This window comes from Myxine glutinosa, chromosome 2, assembly GCF_964187855.1.
Source record: "Myxine glutinosa chromosome 2, kmMyxGlut1.1, whole genome shotgun sequence".
Classification (NCBI taxonomy): domain Eukaryota; kingdom Metazoa; phylum Chordata; class Myxini; order Myxiniformes; family Myxinidae; genus Myxine; species Myxine glutinosa.
Genome location: NC_136262.1, coordinates 7,186,707 through 7,210,788, shown reverse-complemented (window position 1 = coordinate 7,210,788; position 24,082 = coordinate 7,186,707). Strand labels below are relative to the sequence as shown.

General features: G+C 45.2%; 1 protein-coding gene across 4 annotated transcripts in view; it reads right to left on the bottom strand.

Annotated features, from left to right (window-relative positions):
- LOC137427412 (ubiquitin carboxyl-terminal hydrolase 8) overlaps nucleotides 1–15,127 on the bottom strand; it is a 171,873-nt gene extending 156,746 nt beyond the window's left edge. Inside the window, exons 1-5 of one of the 4 annotated variants that reach the window (XM_068116890.2) lie at nucleotides 15,014–15,127; nucleotides 14,817–14,852; nucleotides 11,850–12,001; nucleotides 11,583–11,727; nucleotides 1,902–1,987 (exon numbers count right to left, since the gene is read on the bottom strand). In XM_068116890.2, coding sequence (XP_067972991.2) covers nucleotides 1,902–1,987; nucleotides 11,583–11,727; nucleotides 11,850–11,962 — 344 coding nt within the window. In that variant the 5' untranslated portion in view covers nucleotides 11,963–12,001; nucleotides 14,817–14,852; nucleotides 15,014–15,127. Of the gene's footprint in view, nucleotides 1–1,901; nucleotides 1,988–11,582; nucleotides 11,728–11,849; nucleotides 12,002–14,812 lie in introns of all 4 variants that reach the window. The other 3 variants (XM_068116889.2, XM_068116891.2, XM_068116892.2) reach the window with 3 other exon arrangements.
- Nucleotides 15,128–24,082: the final 8,955 nt, after the last annotated feature.

The following is a 24,082-nucleotide window of genomic DNA, read 5'->3' as shown; positions in this document are numbered from 1 at the left end:
GCTGCAATCGCTGCCAAAGGTGCTTTGACGAAGTATTGACTTCTACAAAGTATTGAGGGGGTTGAATACATTTGTAAATTAGATATTTCTATGTTTCATTTTAAAGATTATTTTATAAAAAATTCGATTTTTTTTTTCTGTTTTGACTTTTATTTTTGTATACAGAGTCAAGTCTCGTGTAAGAGGTAAAACACATTACACGCGAAAACATGCACGGACCCATAAAACATACAATAAACAAGAAAGAGCAATCAGAGATTGCAAACCCTCACCAGGATTTCAGTGGTTTTTAAGGCTTTTGTGTTAAAACAAATATGGCGGCCGAACCACGTGACCGATGACGTCATCATTATTATTTTTTTCTAAACTATTTTATTTCTAGATTATGCTCAATAAATTTCATCTTGATTGGATGAAGTTTTGTACTTTTCAAATCATGACGTCATAATGGAGGCACCTATGACATCATCATTAACATGTTTTATTCCCCATGGAGAGTTCTTTACAATGAGCCATGTCTCAATTTTTTCTATTCAGTGTTTTTGGAGATATGGAGGTGCAAAGTTTTTCGGTTTTTCCAAGATGGCGGCCAAACCACGTGACCGATGACGTCAGTTATCATCAAAAAATTTATGCAGGTGGAGTTGCACCTATGGTGAAAATTTCCTGTCAATTGGACCAACGGTTGCAGAGAAAATCATATTTATTCTGTGCAGACAAACAGACAAACAAACAGACAGACAGACAGACAAACAAACAGACAGACAAAGAAACGGACTCAAATGCAATACCCTCTCATCAGGCGAAGGTAATAAAGGGAGCAGGAGACAAGAACGGGGGAAGTGAGGAAAGCATACAAGCACAACAACAGTAGGGAACAGGGACGTCGGTAGATCTGTGGAAGAGAGAGGGCCATTGGGGGGTGGGGGAGGGGGGGAGAGACGGTATGAAACAAATGAAGGATGGGAGAAGATAAGAGATGGTGGTGAACAGATGTTTTAAAGACCTGGAGGGAGGAGTGGGATTGAATAGAGTGTGGGAGTTTGTTCCAGAGGTGGGAGAAAAGAGGAATGAAAGAGTGAAGGTGAGCAGAGAGACTTGATTTTGGTAGTTTCACCAGAAGAGGGTTGCTGGCAGATCTTGTGCATCCTTGCAGGAAAATTTGGGGGACAGAGCACAGACAGAGCTAAGCCGGAGAGGAGTCGGTAGATTCTATTGATTGGACATTATGACATTTTGGGGTAATATGTGTAAATCAGTAACAAAATATTTAAATTTAATCCATTTCAATTTCAGGCTGTGACATGACAAAATGCGAAAAGTCAAGGGGTGGGAATACTTTCTGAAGGCACTGTACATGTTTAAAATTTCAACATGATGGGTCACACTGTCTGGCAGCCAGAACTTTAAAAAAAACATTTTAAGAAGAGGACATTATGGGTCACATGTCAATCAAAGCGGTGTTGTATCAAAGCGGGGCAAATTGGATCCCAGCCATAACTGCCCTGCAGTTATAAAGTGGCCCGTAATAAGTGGCCCATCGAGTTATTATTTCCTATGCAGCCTGTGTCTACTGGTTACATCATTTTCTGGAAACACGGCCATGTCGCTGATGTAGTGCTCCTGTTACCAGTAAGCCGGTACTCATTTTGCTGACTCGGAAGGATGACGGGCTCAGTCAACCCACCTGGTGTTATTTAATGGCACAACAGGGTCTCTAAGTCAAGACCTAAAGATATTAAACGTGAAGCCAACACCAAGCGTATCGTTGCAATTAAATGTATTTGACTCCCTTTGTGCATCACTCTTTTCTAATGCTGTAGTTCCAGATCACACAAAACAATCAAAGATGAGTGTCTTTGCAGGTTAATAATCCTTAAAAACTTGCATTAGATACACACCTTAAGTGAAGACTCTTGGAAAGGAACTCAGCTTTTTCGATCGCGACCTTGAATGATGTAAATCCCAAAAGGGAAGTGTAAAACTTCTGTGTGGGAAGATAGAAATTAATAAAATGACAAAGCCTGGCAGAGGGGAAATAGGAATCCACAAGAAGGAAACGGCTACACGATGGGTATTTTTTTTTTTTTTGCATACAAGATCGAGGTTCGTGCAAGAGCCAACATTAATCACAAAAAAAAAAATCTGACACATAAAACACGATAAAGGGAGTGGGAGATGGGGAGAGAGAAAGGGATGCTAACAAGTGCAACAATAGAGAACAGGGGCATTGGTAGATCTGTGGGAGGGAGAGGGCTTGGGGAGAGGAGGCATGGCAAGGGGAGTGGGGGCGGGGGGGTGGGAGAGGTATAAAACACATGGACACTGCTAGGACTTCCAGGAAAGAAGTCGGTATTTCAAAAGAAGTGGATCTGGGGTGAATTAACGGGGGTAGAACAGATCAAGGTTTTGGATGGGGGAAGATAAGAGATGGTGGTGAACAGCTGTTTTAAAGACCTGGAAGGAGGAGTGCGATTGAAGAGAGTGAGGGAGTTTCTTCCAGAGGTGGGAGTAAAGACGAATGAAAGAGTGAAGGTGAGCAGAGAGTCTTGATTTTGGCAGTTTGGCCATAAGAGGGTTGCTGGCAGATGTTGTGCGACCTGTAGGAATATTTGGGGGACAGAGAACAGACAGAGCTGGGGGAGCAAGGCCGGAGAGGAGTCGGTAGAAGACAGAAAGACCACCAACCTGCCTGCGGTGAGTGAGTGAAAGGCCATCAGAGTTAGCTTCATCGTGGGAGATTTCAATGATTCTGAAAGCTTTGGTTTCAACAGCGTGAAGCTGAGCTGGTTGTGAGGCAGGAGCACCGGCCCAAAGGGGAGACCAGTATTCCATTGAGCTGCAGATGAAAGCCTTGTATGTGGTGAGGAGCTCAGGTGTGCCGAGGAAGGACTTCGCACGACAGAGGATGCCCAGTTGACGACCGGCTTTGGAGGCCAGCTTGGAAATGTGGTTTTCCCAGGAAAGATCATGGCAGATAGTGAGACCCAAAATCTTGAGTGACAGAACTTCTTGGAGAGGATTGTTCAGAAGGTAGATTGGAGGGTTGTTCAGTCGGTCTTTTCGGAGAGACATAGTGAGAGTGTGAGATTTGTCAGGACTGAAAGACATGTTTCCCTTGTTTGACCAGTCTGTGATTTTGTCCAGGTCTGCAGAGAGTGAGGAGGCTGCAGACTGCCGATCTGAGGGATGCGGTATGGAGAGGCAGAGAGTGGAGTCATCAGCAAAGAGAAAGAGAGGATTTTCCAGAGAGTCGGAGAGATCATTGATGAAGACCAGAAAAAGCACAGGGCCCAGAACACTGCCTTGGGGAACTCCAGCCTGAACAAGAAGGGGAGATGAGAGAAATCCATTCAGGGCCACACGTTGACTACAAACAAAGAGAAAGTCCGCAAGCCATGCGTGGAGATTTCCATGGATACCATAGGAGGAGAGTTTGGTGAGCAGAGCGAGGTGCCAGACTGTATCGAAGGCACGTGATATGTCAAGGGAGACAGCTCTGGTTTCCTGTTTGGCATCGAGGACCTCATCCATTGTTGAGACAGCAGAAGCAGCATGTCCAGAGTAGAATGACCTAGTCTGAATCCAAACTGATGATCCAAGATCAAGCCATTGGAGAAGAGGAAGAATTTGATGTCAGAAGCGATGATTGATTCCATGACCTTGCAGATATTGGGAGCAGGCTGATTGGTCTGTAGTTGCAAGGATCTCTTTTTGCACCTTTTTGTGTAAAGCTGTAATGTTGGCTGATTTCCAAGCAGATGGCAAATTATCTTGAGCAAAAGAGAGGGTGAAGAGAACAGAGAGAGGGTGAAATAGAGTGGCAGAGCAGGATTTTAGGACCCGTGGGCTGATGCCGTCTGGTCCAGTTGCAGAATCAGAGTCGAGGTTTGACAAAAACTTCACCTTGTCAGGAGAGAAGGACACAGAGTCCAGGAGCAGCTGGGTTCGACTGGGAAAGGTGGGTACAAGATTTTGTACAGAGAGACACAAGATTTTGAGGCAAACACAGAGTTGAGGCATTCAGCTTTTTCACGTGCGGAGTCAGCTGTGTAGCCGTTTGAGGTAAGGGAGGGGATGGAAGGGGAACAAACACCAGAAACAGATTTGACCAGACGCCACCAGGATTTGGAGGAGGGAGACAGGTTTGAGGGTTTAGTCTTGAGAGTAGAGAGATTATGTTATGAATTTTGGGGTAGGGGCATATATAAATTTCAGTAGATCTGCATAGGTATCATGCTTCGTCTGTCGTGCTAGAGAATCTTACCTGTAATAAGTTCTGTTTCGGCTTTAGGCGGTTTGTTCGGATTAAGGTGTGTGTTCGTCCCCATTATGAGGAATGGGCGTGATAAATAGTTATAGGGAATAAGGATGAGACTCCATTGTATGTCGTTCCCTCTGTGATCATACCTGTGTCCCGTATGGCAACGCACTCTTATACATTAGATAGGCCCATTAGTGCACCACATTAATTAATCCCCCGCCGCCATAAGGACTGACCGGAAAGACCAACAGGCAGCGGCCGCGCAGTACGCCACCATGGCGATGGAACACCGTGCAAGGCAGGCTGAGCCCACGCCCACTTCGCGCGTGATTGGTCAAGAGGGTTTTGATGGGAAGATCGCACCATGGGGTAAGAAGCTGGCCACTGATTGGTGAAAGGAAGGTGGAAGGAAGCGGCAGACTGATTGGCCACTGACGGATGGCATGACATAAAGGGCAAAAAGCGCTCGGCCAATGAGAGGACACCAACGTGGTGAGAAGATTCGAGAAGTCGAGTGGCACCACGCTGATTGGGGGAGAGGAGGGCTGACGTCACGGGACGGCGAGTAAAACCTCTTGCTCGCCGGCATTTTCCTCTCTCTTCCCTTGGCCTCTTGCTCTGGACTGTCACTTCGTGCTGGACCCGTTCTTGCTTTCAGACTTTGGTGGAGAAACCAGCGCCGACGATCATCCTCCCCTGTTGTTCGTGCTCCTGGTGCCTGCGTGCTGTGCTGTGTGGTGCGGGACGGCCCGTGCAGAGAGGGGTGTTCGCGCCAACGCCCGAGCGGTTCGCGCCAACCGGAGCGCAGTCGGACGACTGCGCTTGGAGCTGACCATCCCGGACAATTCCTGACGACGACTGAGACAGCTAAGCACAGACACGCAAACAACGGTTCCTTTGATTGATTCTCCCATTGTTTCATATCTGAAGTCTGGTGTGGGGGCGTCCCAACTTCGGTTTTAGTTCTTCCGTCGCGTTTCCTTTTCCCGCTATTTATTGAATAAACCCTTGTATTATTTTCTGTTCTATTCGGAATCTCGTTTTGGTTTGATTTATTAATTTTCAGGTTGAAGACGCCTGCGACCGAAAAGGTAAGCGCGGCATCCTCCCCCAATCCCCCGGCCCGTGTATCGATCCGCCATTTGATTGAATAAACGCCTCCATTAAAGCTCAGTTCCATCCGTGGTGACGCTCGGTGTTAACTGAGCTCACCACACGACAATATTGTGTCCTGGCTCTCCTGCGGGAGTGCGGGTAGACACACACTTGTTCCGAGCTTTGTGAAAGGAACTAAGATTGCATTCAATTGGTCCGGGTCGGGAAATTGACAGATTGTGTCAGTCCCAGTGAGTCGCAGAAGTCCTTTGCTGAGGTGCCATGGCTGGTGTGAGAGGAACCCACACCTAGCCAGCTGGAATGATGACAGTTGAAGTCGCCACATATGAGTGGATAGAAGTTGGTCCATGTTGTCAGACAGGGAGATGTAAATGGAGTCATCACTGTTTGGAGAACGGTACAGAACACATATGAACAAAAGGTGGAGAGGAGGCCGTAGCCATAGGTATTCCTGGGGGTGCGGTGGAGAGAGGGCAGTGAAGGGAGGGTGAGGAAGAGAGTTTTTGATAAAGATAGCAACCCCACCATCAGGACGAGGCTCAGGTCTATCATACCGGAGGAGGGAGTAACCAGGAAGAGATATTAAGGAATCAGAGACATCCTGAAGGAGGAAAGTTTCTGTTAAGCAGATCAAGTCTGGTTTGTCAGAAGCAACCTGAATGGAGAGATCAATCAGGTTTGAGCGAAGGCCCCAGATGTTTGAGGTCCATACCGTTGAGGAAAAGGGAGGGGGAGCATCGGTACAGGACAGGGGAGTGGGGAGGGGAGGTGTAGGGTAAGATGAGGGGTGAGAGGAGGAGGTAGGGAGAGTTGTTGATGGTGTGTCAGAGATTGCAGAAGAGTTAGGAAAACGGGAAGGATGAGGACAAAAGGTTTGATAGTGATGGGATGAGGCACAGTGAGGTGTTGTTTGAGGGGGGGGGGGCAGAACAAAGTCGAAGGTTGGAGGAGGTGGAGGTATGTGATGGAAGGGAGAGGAAGTGGGGAGGAGGCAGTTTTGAGGAGGAGGCGGGGGTAGAATTGGAGAAAGATAGTAGGGGGGGGGGGGAGATTAGAAGGGGAGGCATGGGGGGGGGGGGAGTTTTGAAGGGGAGGGGTGAGGAGGAAGTTTTGAAGGGGAGGGGTGAGTGGGGATATTTAGAGGGGAGGGGTGAGGGGGGGTTAGGAGAGGAGGGGCCAGGGGGGAGTTTAGGAGAGGAGGGGTGAGGGGGAGAATTGAAAGGGAAGTGTGAGGGGGAAGTTTTGGAGGGGAGGGGTGAGGGTGGAGTTTAGGAGGAGAGGTGTCATGGGGGAGTTTAGGAGGGGAGGAGTGAGGGAGGAGTTTAGGAGGGGAGGGGTGAGGGAGGAGTTTAGAAAGTGGATGATTAATGAAAAACAAACATTTTTTACAAACTGGGTTTATTGCGATTTTCAAGTCAGAGATCCATTTGAAAATGATAGAGGAGGGGTGGAATGCAGGTGAGTTTAGAGAATGTAGAAAGGAAGGACTGTAAGAGATTGAATTTTTTTTTTGAAGTGGAATGATTTGATGAGGAAATTGAAAAAAGCTTTTTAAATAGGAAGAAAAACAGCGTGTTGTAATAAACCACTGAATAAAACACTGCAGGGAAAAGTTTGAACATATTTAAATAATATTTAAACAAACTGTGAAAAACAATCTGGGAAAAGTCCCTGAAGTGAGGGCATGGATCAGAGAAAGGAGAAAGGGTTGAATGAGTATGGTGGAAACTAGAATTTAAAAGGCGAGTGTCGGCTGGAGATGGAAGGAAGAGGTGGAAGAAAAGGAGATAAAGGGGGCAGGGCGACACAACAGCAAACGTGGGGGCCTGCGAGGAGAGAAGGAAAATAAGGGGATTTTTTTTTTTTTTTGTATTTAAAACGTTAGACAAAGGGTAGATGTTCGGCGACGTTCGGGGGAGAAGAGAAAATCTAAGAAACAAGCAATACAGCGAAGGAAAGAACTTAAATTCACAAAACACCGACTCACAAAAAACCGAGTGAAACGGAGTCGTGACAGATTTATTGAACGTGGTCGTGGTGCAGCACAGGCATGATGGGCCAAAATGCCTCCTTCCTACTGCATCAACGTTGTTAAGGTTTATTGGTCTCATATTGAAGTGGTCACAAACTTCACCGTGACCAGCAAACATTATCGGGTTTTGTATTCATATGCAGCAGAATCACATCTTTACTTCATGCAATGTAAAGACGCCACTTCATGCTTTTGTGATGACAAAAATGTGGAGTTCCGTGCTATATGGAAGGAGTTTCACCGATGAACCTAGCATCAAATCTAGACCAGATCAGGTGGTACAGGTAGATTGTCCCCACCCAGAACGTTGTTAATGAGCTGGCTGGCTACAGGCCAATAATAACTGCAATTCTCACGAGAAAAGCTCAACTGTTTTGGATACAAATATCGAGGCTCATGAAAGTACGGGTTGAACAGGGCTAAAGAGGCAATGTAGTTGGAGTCAAAGTGGGGCCATGGTTGGATATAACAAAGTAATGAGACAACCAAAAAAAAACACAATTAATAATAATAACGGGGATAGAAGGGAAGGCAGGAAACACAGCAACCTGCAAGTAAAAGGGTTAAAGGAAGTATGGTTAATGGGGGTAAGAAAGATTGCAGGTAGGGATGGGGGATGACACAAGATGGTGGTGCACCATCTGATTGAAGCCCTAGAAGGAAGGGTGCAATTGAAACATCAATCCAACAAATCCAGGAAGCAGTTCCACAACCATGAGAAAAGATGAGCAAAAGACTGGAGTTGAGCAGAAAGCCTGGATTTTGAGAGATTAAGCAGGAGGGGGTTTCTCGAAGAATGTGTGCATCTCAGAAAACCTGAGAAGGACATGAGGTCTGAGAGAGCAGAGGGATTCATACCGGAGGGGATGAGGTTTAAAAAATCATGTTACACAGACTGAACCTCTTCCAGAGGCTGCAAGACCATGGAAGTAGATTGGTGGGTTCCTTTGCTGATCTTTTTGGAGAGACTCGATGAGAATATGAGATTTTCCAAAATTGAAAAGCGTGTTCCATTTATGAGAACAGCATCTAATCAATTCAACATCGGTAGAGTGATGTAGTTGCTGTTTGCCTATCAAAGAAATGGGGATAAAGTACTACATAAAGCAGAATCATCTGCAAAACGAAAGATAGTTGTATCAAGAGCACTGGAAAAGTCAATGTGAATTCAAAACGAAAAAAAGGACTTGACTGGGCCCAGTCACTGCAGCCTCTACCGGGAGAGAAGAGGACAGGATTCCATTCAGGAATTCAATGATTGCACAGTCAGAGGAAGTCAGGAATCCAGGAATGAAGGTGACCTTGTATACCACAGGCAGCGAGCTTGGCAAGCAATGCAGGATGCCAGACTGCGTTGAATGCCCGAACTATGTCCAAGAGACGGTCCTAAGCCGCTTGTTTGAGCATGAGGGCATCCAACCATTGCTGTGAGACTAGCAGCAGCATGTCCTGAGTTGAGTGATCGGGAGGAATCCAAACTGATGGTCAGAGATCAGACTGCTTGAAAACAGGGAAGACTTGACATCGACAGCAATGATGGATTATATGTCTTTGCTTAAATAATTTGAAGTGAGCTTACTGGTTTTGTTACCCTCTTACTTACTGAGTACCCTCGTCCCTCTATACAAGGGGAAAGGTGACCCTCTGGAGTGTGGCTCGTATCGAGCGATAAAGTTATTGGAGCATGGAATGAAGGTATTGGAAAGGGTGTTGGAGAGGAGGATAAGGAAGAAAGTGAAGATTGACGAAATGCAGTTTGGATTTATGCCAGGAAGAGGAACGACAGACGCGCTTTTTATTGTGAGGCAGTTGCAGAAGTATATGGAGAAGAGGAAGAAGTTGTTTCTTGGGTTTGTTGATCTGGAGAAAGCATTCAATAGGGTTCCACATGAAGTAGTGACATGGGCATTGAGGAAGTTAGGTGTGGAGGAATGGTTGATCCGAGTAGTGATGGCAATGTACAAAAGAGCGCGCACAGCTGTAAGGACGAAGGACGGGAACAGTGGTGAGTTTGAGGTGAAGGTGGGAGTGCATCAGGGGTCGGTACTAAGTCCACTACTATTTGTAGCTGTGATGGAGGTGCTGGCTCAGAACGTAAAGGAGGGTTTACCGTGGGAGTTGTTGTATGCAGATGATCTGGTGTTGATTGCAGAAAGTATGGATGGACTGAAGGAGAAGATGAACAAGTGGAAGGAATGTATGGAGACAAAAGGTCTGAAGGTGAATATCGGAAAAACGAAGGTGATGGCAAGTGGTAAAGTATGTGGTGAGGTGGAAAGAACTGGGAAGTGGCCGTGTGCTGTGTGCAGGAAGGGTGTCGGAGTGAATTCCATTCAATGTACAATGTGCGCTGAGTGGGTTCATCAAAAATGTAGTGGTTTGAGAGGGTCATTAACCAGTGTGGCAGCTACATTCAAGTGTAAGGTGTGCACAGAGGGAGCTGCAGATGGAGGGAATGTTGAGTTGGATCTTGGAGATGGCGTGAAGCTGGAAGGTGTGAAAACATTTTGTTACCTCGGAGACATGCTGAATGGAGAAGGTGGATCAGACTCGGCAACGGTTGCTAGAGTGAGATGTGCATGGAAGAAGTTTCGGGAACTGAGTGGCGTGCTGACGAGGAGGGGAGTGTCGTTGAAGCTGAAGGGAAAGGTGTATGCTGCATGTGTGAGAAGTGTTATGATTTATGGGAGTGAGACATGGGTAATGAACATAGAGTAGCAACGAAGGCTGGAAAGGGTCGAAATGCGAATGGTTCGGTGGATGTGTGGAGTATCGTTGAGAGAGAGGAAGACAAATGATGAATTGCAAAAGATGATGGGAATAGAGCCTGTGATTGATGCTGTGAAGAGAAACAGGTTGAGATGGTTTGGTCATGTGTTGAGGAAGGATGAAAGTGACTGGTTGAAAAGTGATGGAAATGAATGTAGAAGGAAGTAGAGGACGGGGAAGACCGAGAAAGACTTGGCTAAAGATGGTCGAAGAAGAAATGCGGGCAAGGGGGTTAACAAGGGGAGATGCAGAAAATAGGGCAAAATGGAGAAGATTGTCATGGGGACCGCAAGGCTAACCCCCGCTCTTGCAGGGAAAATGGCCTTAAAATGCCTGTTGTTGTTGTTGTTGTTGTTGTTGTGTTACTGGTTTTGTTGTTGAGAGGATCTGTTTTTGCATCTTCTCATGGATGGGAGCGGTGATTGCTGACTTCTAGGCGTACGGGAGACAACCAAATGAGAAGGACCGCCTGAAAATGCAGACAGAAGAGAAGCAACGGATGAATATATGTTGATGCCATTTTGGGCCTGTCACCTATGAAGAATTGAGAAAGAACTTTCTTTATCTTCTCGGGTGTGAAAGACACAGAGTCGAGAAGGCAATGGGAATGAGTAGGGAAGGTGGGTAGAGAGCATTGTGGGTTGGGTACACGAGATTTTGAGGCATATACTGATTTGAGGCACTCTGCCTCATCTTGGGCAGAGTCTGCAGGTGATGCCATTTGATGTGCGGGAGCATAGGAATGAAGAGGCGGACTTAACAAGGCTTAGACTTTGAGGAAGGAGCTTGGTTGGAGAGTTCATCCTTGGGATTTGCAAGATGAAGACTTTTAACTTGTCACACAAAGGATTGACACACGCTTGTTGCAGTCCTGACGGAGTGGCCTGCAGTTATCCTCAGTGAAGCTAGCTTTCGATGCTGAGAAAGCAAGTTGCTTGACCACAACGGCCTCAGCACAGGATTCAGTGTACCAGGGCCTATATGTTTAATATGACAGCACCAAATGGGATAGGGTACATGAGAAAGAGTAGGAGAGAGTCTTCCTCATTTACGAGTACCAACCACTTCCTGAAGAACAGAATGCAAATGAACAATGTGTCTGCCTCCAGCTGTATTTGAACCCACAACCTCTGCGATGACAGTCCAGTGTCCTCACCAATAGGTCACTACTTTACAAAATTAATATACATTGGAGGCCAAAATAAAAAGTTTCCTCTTTCTCGAAAGTCTATTTTGTCTATTTAAATTTGAAAGGGTAGATAAGAAAGTAATTTTCTTTTGCAATTAATTATTGACTTAGGACGTCAGACAACATGGTTACGCCTTGCACTGCATCAGTGAGTGATCTCAGTGCATGACCTTTCATTAAACGTACCAAACAGTTACGAGAACATCAATTACCTTGTCTTGATGAAATTCTGCAGTGTTCCGAATGTGAGTCACCAGGTTGCAAAACTTCATGTAAAGCACGTAGGCTTTTTCCTCATCTTGCTCGAGATTCAAACGTTCAGCCTCGTGGAACACTTTCTGAGCTGACTCTATTTTTCTAAACATTAAAACAGTGGTGTCATTATTTGTCGGCAGCATAAATACTTGGTATGAATATGTGACAATTGATCATTTAGTGTATATGCAAGGTTAGAAAAGCAACCCCATTCCAAAAAAAACCTTTGGATATTGATCTGTTTTTCCAACTTGACTTCTGCCTTCTGGTTGAGAGCATCAAGTGACGTGCTCAAGTACAATTCCTTGCATCCACCAGAAGCCGTCAACACCGGCATTGTGCTTGGCTGTTCCCGATTTGACACAGCTTTATGACACTGAGGAGAGACAGAAAAACGTCCAAATCACATCTTCGGAAACAAAAACACGATTAGCATAAATAACATTTTGAGAAGCAATGAAACAGACCGTAATTAAAAACCAATAGCAGTGGGCTGTTACTCACAAAATGTGCTCAGCATAAGCTCAAAATTACAAACAATATCGACAACTGCAAAAATACCAAGATGGATCTACAAGATCAGAAAGTAAAGGAACATTTCTTTAGGGAACTTTTGGAAATGAATCTTTAAAACTCCATGGTAGAAGAGGATGTTGAGAGTTGTTGGGACTCTTTAAAAGATGGGCTGCTACGTGCTACTGATAAGATATATGACTAGATGAAGTGCCCAGGCAGGCATTAGACTACATGGTAGAGGAACAACGAGGGCGATTCAAGAAAAAAGAAAATGATTTTGGATTTGGAAAAAGGGAGGGGGTAAGGAGGAATATTTGGTGGCTAAACGTAGGTCAAGTAGGCAATTTTATAAGGCTAAAACATTCGTACAGGATTCACTTTCAGATGTGATAAATAATGCAGATAGTAGAGGGGAGCTATTTAGGATAGCCAATCAAATGATCGGTTTAAATAAGGATCTTTTAGGAGAGCATTGTGTGAAGGATGATATGGAAAATGTACTGGTTGACCAGGGAGATATTAGAAATGACCACCCCCCCTCCCAAATCCCCCCAAACAAGATTGGGTATAAATCGGGCACCCCCGCTAATGGGCTGCTTTGGCCAAATGTGAGATTTCTCAAATATTATTAAAAGCAACACCTTGTTATCATAATTCAGGGTCAGATTCCAAAAATGACCTCTAAAAGGTGGTGGGATCAAAATTGGAAATTTTTTTGTTTAATTTTTTGAAAATTGGGTAATCAGGTAACCAACGAACATAAAAATGAATAATTTTTCAAAACATGACAGGACTATATTCACAATATTTATATATATTATATAGAGGCAAAAAGTACATAGTTTACAATATTTACAAATTATATATTTACAATTTCTATATATAGAACATTTACAAAGTATTTGAAATATTTCCATATTTACAGATCCAAAAAAGTATATATATTTTTTAAATGCGTATTTGATGCTGAAATTGAGCAGAGTATGATGTGATTCTTATAATTTTGAAAGTCTCACACAAATTGTCACGTAAGTCAATGACATCAATATGCCAATGTTTTTTAGACAGTATGGATGATCAGTCGGACGAGACATGCCACCCGAGCCGCCATGCATCATCTGCTAGACCTCAGCTGACACCTGCTCGTATACCAGACAGTCTCGCAAGGACAGAACGCAACAGGCCAGTGCTGTGGTCGCACAAAACGCAACAGACCAATGGCAATGTGACAGGCCAGTGCTGTGGTCAGTCTGGGCAGCGCCATCAATAACGAGGATGCACAGATAACGGGAATACGTCTCTCCACCTGCCGTCAAGTCCTGCACCGTCTCATGCATCACATCGAGAAGGGTGTGGTGGTAAAGCACACAGTCCTGGTTCTCCCCCTCAAATGGGCGTCTGCGTATCTCGCCCTGGCCCAGGTCGCCGACTTTTACAAAAAGGCCAACATACCCACCGTCTCTGACCACCAGGCGTGCATCTTGCTCATTCAGCTTCTGGACACCAACTGCGACATGAGGGACATCCCGACTGTGCGTAGATCGACTCCGGCCACACTCGACGAGCTGCAGGCCGTGGAACAACGACTGGATGCGACCTTCCGGTTATGACCGGCCAACGTTGAGCAGCTGGTCACAAACCGGGAGCATCGCCTGCTCCTGCAGTCGATGAAGACTGACCGCATAGCATCTTTTGGCACCTACGACAAGGTCCTGTCGCAGAAGGTGCACCGTCATCAGGTTCGTGAGCGGGCCGAGGAAGAAAGGCGCAAGCAGAAGATGCAGAAAATTGGTGCTGCTAGTTCCATCATTTCCTTAGCAGACGACAGCGAGGCAGGCAGCAGCCAGCAGCAACGATGAAAGTCATGTGACTGCCACTCAGAGGAGAGAATAATAAAGATTTTGATTTTTTTTCTCTTTTTTTTGGTTCATTGGTTACCCGATTACCCAATTTTCAAAATTTTGAACTAAATTTTTTCCAATTTAGCTCCCACCACCTTTTAGAAGCCATTTTTGGAATCGGTGACCCTAAATAACTGAAAGGAGGTTTGTTTACTTTTATAACATTCCAAAATGTCAGATTTGGCCAAAGCAACCCATTGCATTAGCGGGCTACCCGATTTTCACCCGACCGCGGTGGGGGATCGAAACAAAATGGAAAATCAGAAATATTTTACAGAAATGCTACATAGGGCTAGTGTAACACAAAAAAGTATGACTAGATCAATGAGAATATTTTTTTTTAAACGGGTAGTTTGATGCACCCGAGTGTGTTGTTCAAAACTTACCCTGTGCGCACCCCCCACCCCATACCCCATCGACACGTATATCGGCCCTTCTGTATATACATATAGTGGCATGAACACGAAGGCGGGAACGTCGCAGCTACCACAGCTCGAAACCAAAATATGATTATTATCTACTTAAACAGCAGAGTTAAAAAAAAAAAAAAATTCTTTTAATATAAAATAAAAGATGTAAAAATAAACAAACATTTAAAAGCAATAATAATAATAATAAAGGAGTCTTATATTAATATAGCCCCATCAAGCAGAGTAAACGACCCTCATGGCGCTTTACATTATCATGCGAACGCACACACAAACACAAACATACAGGGGGAAGGTTTGAAAGGAAATGCCGCTAATAAATGAGAAGAAAATCAATCTCACCAACCTCTGATGGTGTGGAAGAAAACGGTGAAATATTGCGCTGAAGGTAGAGCAGAGGGAGAGGGAGCAGGAGAGTCACGAGTGTGTAACAGAAAAACGAGGTTACTGAGGTAAAACCAAGGGATTCGTAAAAATATTACAACAACGTGACGATGGAACAGCACGAAAAGGGGAAAAGTAAATCTACGCAAGAAATCCTACATCTCATAACAAATGAGAAATCCACAGGAAACTGGGCGGAAGTGGTTGTCATTGTGGACGGAAGTGGATGTCATTGTGGGCGGAAGTGGATGTCATTGTCGGCGGAAGTTTCGCGTTTAGTAAGGTATCTTTTAGATCCATAATATGTTCACAGTAAATAACTCGTTAAAAAAATGTTACATCGTCATAAAATGCAGCAATATAAAACGGGAGAAATCACCAACCGAACTAATTATATATTATATTCACACCTCGATGGAAATACGGGATTACCGGAAAATGAAAGAAATTGCTCAATTTGAAAATTGTCGGGTTGAATCAAATGGAACAACAATGACAGAAAATAAAAATAATTAATGAGCGAAATAAAAATATCAAGAGAAACATGAAATACCGTGGTGTGACTGAAACCCGGGACGGTTGAGCGAAATACATTTGCCGCTTCAATTTAGCAAAACGTTTTTTTGACTTTTTGTATACAAGATCGAGGCTCATGTAAGAGCTAATATAACATAGTGGGAAGGTTTTAAGGGTGTAGTACTGGTGAAAAATTGAGAAAACTACATAGGTACCTTTGAGAGGCCTTTACACAAAAACAAAGTCAAGTTAATATCTAATTTTCAATTTTTCTTGAAAGATATAATCTTGGCTTGAACTCAGACCAGTTTCAACACTTCGTCATATTACATGCATATAATTTGCATAAATTAGACCGTCAATAAAAAACAAGGAAAAACAAAGAACACATTTCTACTTCTATCTTCTATGTCACCTATCATTCTTTTCACATAAAACTTGGTACATGTATTATACATGTTACTCTACTACCTGATGAGAGGATTTTGTGAAATTATATCAAATGTTCACTAATTAGCTAATTATGCCAATTACCAGATAAAACTTGGTTGTCCTTCAATAAATCCACAATGGCTACTCCTATAAACAAAAGCCTTCATCATTTTAAAGGAAGTGATATTCTGAATATCCTGTCCAAATTTCAGCCCAAAAGAATGATGCAAATTTAAAGTTATAACAAATTTCATGCAAAATATTATATTTCTTGTAAATTGCGTGTAAAGATAACAATAATTAGGGGTACTTCTATGACCTAATAGCATGGTTCTTGTTTATAAGACTACTGTATAAGGAAACTGTTCAGCTAAAAAAAAAAAAAAAAAAATCACCTGTTCACTAGTACTACACCCTAAGGGGATGGGTAGGGGTGCAGGTTTGAAGGGGAGGGGTAGGGGGAAGCTTTGAAGGGGAGGGGTAGGGGGAAGGTTTGAAGGGGAGGGGTAGGGGGAAGCTTTGAAGGGGATGGGTAGGGGTGCAGGTTTGAAGGGGAGGGGTAGGGGGAAGCTTTGAAGGGGATGGGTAGGGGGAAGGTTTGAAGGTGAGGGGTAGGGGGAAGGTTTGAAGGGGAGGGGTAGGGGGAAGGTTTGAAGGGGAGGGGTAGGGGGAAGCTTTGAAGGGGATGGGTAGGGGGAAGGTTTGAAGGTGAGGGGTAGGGGGAAGGTTTGAAGGGGAGGGGTAGGGGGAAGGTTTGAAGGGGAGGGGTAGGGGGAAGCTTTGAAGGGGATGGGTAGGGGTGCAGGTTTGAAGGGGAGGGGTAGGGGGAAGCTTTGAAGGGGATGGGTAGGGGGAACGTTTGAAGGTGAGGGGTAGGGGGAAGGTTTGAAGGGGAGGGGTAGGGGGAAGCTTTGAAGGGGAGGCGTAGGGGGAAGGTTTGAAGTGGGGGGTAGGGGGAAGGTTTGAAGGGGAGGGGTAGGGGGAAGCTTTGAAGGGGAGGGGTATGGGGAAGGTTTGAAGGGGAGGGGTAGGGGGAAGGTTTGAAGGGCAGGGGTAAGGGGAAGGTTTGAAAGGGAGGGGTAGGGGAAGGTTTGAAGTGGAGGGGTAGGGGGAAGGTTTGAAGTGGAGGGGTAGGGGGAAGCTTTGAAGGGGAGGGGTAGGGGGAAGGTTTGAAGGGGAGGGGTAGGGGGAAGGTTTGAAGGGCAGGGGTAAGGGGAAGGTTTGAAAGGGAGGGGTAGGGGAAGGTTTGAAGTGGAGGGGTAGGGGGAGGGTTTGAAAGGGAGGGGTAGGGAAAGGTCTTAAAGGGAGGGGTAGGGGAAGGTTTGAAAGGGAGGGGTAGGTGAAGGTTTGAAAGGGAACGTTTGAAAGGGAGGGGTAGGGGAAGGTTTGAAAGGGAGGGGTCAGGGGGAAGGTTTGAAAGGGAACGTTTGAAAGGGAGGGGTCGGGGGAAGGTTTGAAAGGGAAGGTTTAAAAGGGAAGGGTCAGGGGAAGGTTTGAAAGGGAGGGGTCGGGGGAAGGTTTGAAAGGGAGTGGTCAGGGGAACGTTTGAAAGGGAGGGTCGGGGGAAGGTTTGAAAGGGAGGGGTTGGGGGAAGGTTTGAAAGGGAGGGGTCGGGGGAAGGTTTGAAAGGGAGGGGTAGGGGAAGTTTTGGAAGGGAACGTTTGAAAGGGAGGGGTTGGGGAAGGTTTGAAAGGAAGGGGTCGGGGGAAGGTTTGAAAGGGAGTGGTCAGGGGAAGGTTTGAAAGGGAGGGTCGGGGGAAGGTTTGAAAGGGAGTGGTCAGGGGAAGGTTTGAAAGGGAGGGTCGGGGGAAGGTTTGAAAAGGAGGGGTCGGGGGAAGGTTTGAAAGGGAGGGGTCGGGGGAAGGTTTGAAGGGAGGAGTCGGGGGAAGGTTTGAAAGGGAACGTTTGAAAGGGAGGAGTAGTAGTTTAGTGGGAAGAAAGGGGTATCGAGCACCCCCGGAAATCAACTTCTAATGAACGTCTCTAGATCAGAACAAATGCGTAGAAAACGATGAGCTATGTTAACAAATTGTAAAAATGTCCAACGTAACATTTTTATGCAAATTAGTGCCGGCATTACCAAAAAATCTATTTTTCACTATATCTCAGCCATTACTGCAGATAACTGAACAAATAAGGTGTCTAGACCCATGTTTTGAGGGTCATAGATTGTAATAAAACTATTCTTGAAGTGACGACATGTGTCCGTGGCATACTATTATGCAAATTAGTGCCGCCATTACCGAAAAATCTTTTTTTGCCATATCTCCGCCAATATTGCACATAACTGCACAAGTAAGGTGTCTAGACCCATGTTTTAAGGGTCAAGGATCATTAAAGGACCATTTCTGAAGTAACTATTGTTACGTGCTCCTCCCCAAACCCCGGTCACGGTGTACCTCCGAGCCCCGAGAGGGGTCACGGCAGAAAGATGTGTTATTCTGTGTGTCAAAGATCAATGGTGAAACCACACCAATTGTTACCAACAAACAAGTATTGTATTAATGTCACGCAAGAATAACAGCACAAAAACAATAGTAATCAATAGTACAACCAATATATCATTCCTATGATGGTACCATCAGTTTCGTACAATGTAACTCACTGTGCTCCAATGGAGCGAAAATAACATTCCCAATGTCTCTGTCCCAGCTATAAGCCAAAGTCGATCCATGCTCCAGTGATCATCAGAATGATGTTGTATCAAGACCAGAATCCCGCTCGGTTGACAGTGACACTGCCAAAGATGGGCAAAGGTGTCGTCAAGAGGCGACTGGGAAATCACACCTTCGGGTATGGACGTTCAACGGCTCCCAATCGGCGAACCGCAATTTCCCACTCAAAATCCACGTTACACACACACACCAGGTTAACGGCTGGATGCGTTGAAATGGTTGAAGCGAGGTGAAAACCCTGCAGCGATGCGAAATCAGGCGCAAGCTAAAATGGCCAACGGTCCGTTCTCGAGACGTAACGGCACTCCCATGATTCTCTTCGGGATCAACCGCAAAACCTGTCATGCAGGTTTATCTGTCACAGCGATAACAACTCTGTCGTAGGAATCCCTTTCCCAGGAAATCCCAAAGTTCACTAGTGACCCCCATTCGCCAGCGTTCGCTCCAGACCTCCAAGCAGCTCCGCTCATTCTCAGACCTCACTTGCTCTGCCTCGTTTTCCTCTTCGTCCTCTTCTTCTTCGTCCAGTGCCCGATCCAGTTTCCAGTTTCTTTTTAAAACACTGACTTTTTTTACCTTTTGAAAACAGTTAACTCCAATTCACTGAAACGATAACAATAATAGTACATGCACCCAAAAATGTTTACAGTGGATGAGAAGCACAACAACGGAAGTGATGAATCCGTAACACTTCCCCCCCCCCCCCCCCCCTCAAGAAAGAAAATTAGAACATAGTGAAAACTTTCTTTGCATGCAAAAAATCTTTTACCAAACAAAAGTAAAACTCACTCCCAAATGATCAATTCACGTGAGCAACAATAATTAATACTCCCCAAAATAAAGCAACAAAACTTCCAAACAACCTGCAGCAATTTTCAAAGTTAGTTTACTATGGATAAAGCATCAGCAACGACATTGTCCCTGCCCTTTACATGCCCAATTTCCAAGTTGAACTCCTGCAAAGCCAAACTCCATCTCATCAACCTCTGATTTTTATTTTTCATTTTTTGAATGAAGGTTAAGGGGTTGTGATTAGTGAAGACTTTTATAGGAAAGGTAGTAGTTCCTAGATACACCTCATAATGCTGAAGCGCTAGCAGGAGAGCAAGGGTCTCTTTTTCCATGGTGGTATAATTTTGCCCGGTGTTTGTTAAACTTTTTGGAATAGTAGCACACCGGTGATCCACTCCATCCTCATCTTCCTGTAATAGAACTGCCCCAGCCCCCACATCACTTGCATTAATGGCCAACTTGAATGGTTCTTGAAAATCCGGGGCTGCTAGGACAGGAGAGCTCATTAATATCGCTTTGACGTGGGCAAAGGCAGCCTGACATTTGTCGTCCCAAACAAACTTGGTCTCTTTCCTCAGCAAATTCGTTAAAGGGGCTACCACATCAGAAAAATTCCTGCAGAACCGCCGGTACCAACCAGCCATACCCAAGAATCTCATGAGCTCCTTCTTCCCTTTTGGAACTTGGAAGCGATCAATGGCTTCTATCTTGGCTGTCACCGGTTGCACCTGACCCTGACCTACGACATGGCCTAGGAACACCACCTGTGCCTTTACAAACTCACTCTTAGATAAGTTGATGGTCAACCCTGCCTCGGTCAGTTTCTTGAAAAATGCATGAATTTGTTTAATATGATCTTCCATGGTCATGGTGTGTGTGATGACATCATCCAGATAAGCCTCCACCCCCCTCTAGGTCTGCAATAAGCGTATTAATCAGCCGTTGAAATGTAGCAGGCCCGTTTTTCAATCCAAAGGGAAGAACCTTGTGCTGATACAACCCATTTGGTGTGACTAAAGCTGAGATTTCCTTGGCTCTATCAGTAAGAGGAATCTGCCAATACCCTTTCAGCAAGTCAAACATAGTTACAAATTTAGCTGGGCCTATTCTATAAATGCAGTCATCAATCCTCGGGATGGGATAGGAGTCGGTCTTGGTCACTCCATTAACCCGTTTTAAATCCGTACAACAGTGAAAACTGCCATCGGGTTTTGGAACCAATACACATGGTGAGCTCCATTCACTGCTGCTTGGTTCGATGATGTCATTCTCCAACATATACTGAACCTCCTTCCGAAGATACTCCATCTTCACAGGGTTCATCCGATAGGGGTGTTGCTTCACAGGAGTGGCTTCCCCCACCTCAATATCATGATATACCAAGTCAGTATGACCAGGTACATCTGTGAACAAATGTGCAAACTCAAAGATTAGGCTGGATAGTTGTCCTTGTTGTTCCCTCGTCAAATGACCTAATTTCTCATCTAAATGACTCAACACTTCCGTGTTCGTCAATCTGGGACAAGCCTGGTCATCAAAGTTATCAAACTTCACACCGGCCCCAACCTCTGGATTCTCTTGCACCCCGACTGCAGGTACGACAGGTGAGACAGGAACCATTTTCTCCACAGGCTTCCTCTCATAATATTTCTTCAGTCGGTTGACATGACACAGCTGTCGCTTTTTCCATCGGTCGGGAGTTGTCACCACGTAATCTGTTTCATTAACCCTCCTTTTGATTGCATAGGGACCAAAATACCTAGCCTGTAGTGGCTGACCTGGAACAGGAAGCAACACTAACACTCGGTCCTCAGGACTGAAATTTCTTATCTGAGATTTCTTGTCATGTCTCACTTTCATTTTATCCTGTGTCACTTTCAAGTTTCTTCTCGCAACTTCACAAGCCTTTGCCAATCTGTGCCGAACCGTTGACACATACTCTACCACTGTTGACTGTGACTCCTCCTGTAGCCACTGTTCTTTCACCAATTTCAATGGTCCTCGCACTGCGTGTCCAAACACAAGTTCAAAAGGACTGAACCCCAATGACTCCTGAACAGATTCCCTCGTAGCAAACAGCAATAAGGGTATTCCCTCATCCCAATCCTTGTCACATTCAAAACAATACGTTCTGATCATATTCTTCAATGTCTGGTGAAACCTTTCCAAGGCCCCTTGGCTCTCGGGATGGTAAGTACTTGATCTTACTTGCTCCACTCCCAACAGGTGTACCACTTGCTGAAAAAGCGTTGACATGAAATTGGAACCCTGATCAGACTGGATGACCTTAGGTAGGCCAACCAAAGTGAAAAATTTAATCAAGGCCTTCACAATAACTGCCGCAGTAATTTTTCTAAGAGGCACTGCCTCTGGGAACCTTGTGGAAGCGCAGTCAACAAATACTGATGTCCAGCCTTAGTTTTAGGTAAAGGGCCGACACAGTCAATAATGACTCGGCTGAATGGCTCTTCAAAAGCTTTCTGATTAGGTTTTCCCACCAGCTGGCAAGAGTGGCAAGATTTACAGAACTCCGCCACATCACTTACCAATCCTGGCCAGAAAAAATGTACCAATATTCTGTCACATGTCTAGTTCACTCCAAGGTGCCCGGCCAAAGGTGTCTCATGTGCCAAACTCAAGAGTTCTCGAGACGTAACGGCACTCCAATGATTCTCTTCGGAATCAACCGCAAAACCTGTCATGCAGGTTTTGCGAGCTCAGAGAGGTTGAGTAGTTGTCGATGTTTCCCTGACCCCGTATCCAGGTATACAGTCAGCTTGATGGCGTGATCGTGGTAGAGAAGAATCACAAAGATATCTGTGTCAGGGGTTCTGACCGCAGCGTTCTTGTATCCGAGGGTGGCGGCATGATGGAGGTACAGTACCACCCTAGTATCAGTCTCTTCCCGGTTGCTGTAGATTGTGGGGAGCTCACGCACCTCGACCTGAAACACAAAGAGGCATTGGACTTTGATAATTGAGGTAGAAAGCTGTACACGAGCCAGAATGAAATTGCATCAACTTTGTCGTGATCGACCTTCGTGAATGAGACATGGTTCTTGATTGGGTCATTCTGTAGTCGTTTCAGTAGTTTCTCAGAGCGATAGTTGGAGTTCTCGTACCCATTCCGTTTCAGTTCTTCAACATAGAGCAAGCGCAAGGAAGATAGCCGTAGGATCTCATTCTGCTGGACAACATGAGTTTGAATGTGCTCCAGTACCGAGACGAGTGCCTTGTTGTGGGCGGCTGACATGCGAGCATGCTCGGTATTAAATGCTCTTTCGGCTCTACGAATCCCGCGCTCGTAGTTAGCGAAAGCTGTGCGGAAAGCTCTCAAGCATGAAGGATGGTGTTTGGCCTCGGCAGCAAAGAGGTCTTTGTTTTTCACCCGTCGATGAAGTCGAACGAGACCCATTTCCTCGGCCCGTGATTCGATTTGCTCCCATGCATTTTCTTTGTTCTTCCAAGATGAGAAGACTTCCACTCGCTCAGTTTTGCGATCACCATCTTTGATCTCTACATTGTCACAGAAAATGCACTCTGGTGGGAAGATGGGTCCAGCGGAAACCGCTGAAGACAATTTACGAGGGGAGTGATGCCATTGCGAGGTTGATGCTTCTGGTTCTGTATCACCTCCCAGACGATTGAGGTTGCCAGTAAATTGCTGATAACACTGACGGTGATACCCAACACTTTCCAGATCATCGGGGAGAGTTGTAGGAATCTGGTCGCACACTGATTGCATACGATATGGGGACTCATGTGATTGATGGAGACGTTGGTCCCGGATCTTGTGAAGTTGCTGTAGTCTTTCACTTGCAGTTCCTTTGATTTTACTGAGGGGTGTAAAACTATCATGATGAGACGTGGATAGCACATGAAGGATGCATGTAGGCGGGGAGTGTTTGGGGGCTGCAGGATCTGCGCTCTGGTTACGTTTTCTTTTGGGCATGATGGCTTAATGTCCACTTCTATCACCACTGCTTATCTGTAATGGGAAAGAGAATGGGAAAGAGAAGTTACATTGGTGAAAGTATTGCCCTAAAAAACACTGAAAAAACCCTTTGTCAACTTACCTGCAATATTGGCTGAGATACAGCTAAAAATCAAATTTTCGGTAATGTCGACACTTTAGAATTTACATATTTACATGCCAAGGACACGCATAGTTACTTCAGGAATGGCCTTTTAATTAACCTTGACCCTCAAAACATGGCTCTAGACACCTTACTTGTGCAGTTATGTGCAATATTGGTCGAGATATGGCAAAAAAACCGATTTTCCGGTAATGGTGGCACTAATTTGCATACTAGTATGCCACGGACACATGTCGTCACTTCAGGAATAGTTTTATCACAATCCCTGACCCTCAAAACATGGGTCTAGACACCTTATTTGTTCAGTTATCTGCAGTAATGCCTGAGATATAGTGAAAAATAGATTTTTTGGTAATGGCGGCACTAATTTGCATGAAAATGATACGTGGGACATTTTTACAATTTGTTAACATAGCTCATCGTTTTCTACGCATTTTTTCTGATCTAGAGACGTCGATTAGAAGTTGATTTCCAGGGTGTGCTCGATACCCCTTTCTTCCCACTAAACTATAGGGAAAGGTTTGAAAGGGAGGGGTTGGGGAAGGTTTGAAAGGGAGGGGTAGGGGAAGGTTTGAAGTGGAGGGGTAGGGGGAAGGTTTGAAAGGGAGGGGTAGGGGAAGGTTTGAAGTGGAGGGGTAGGGGGAAGGTTTGAAGTGGAGCGGTAGGGGGAAGGTTTGAAGTGCAGGGGTAAGGGGAAGGTTTGAAAGGGAAAGTTTG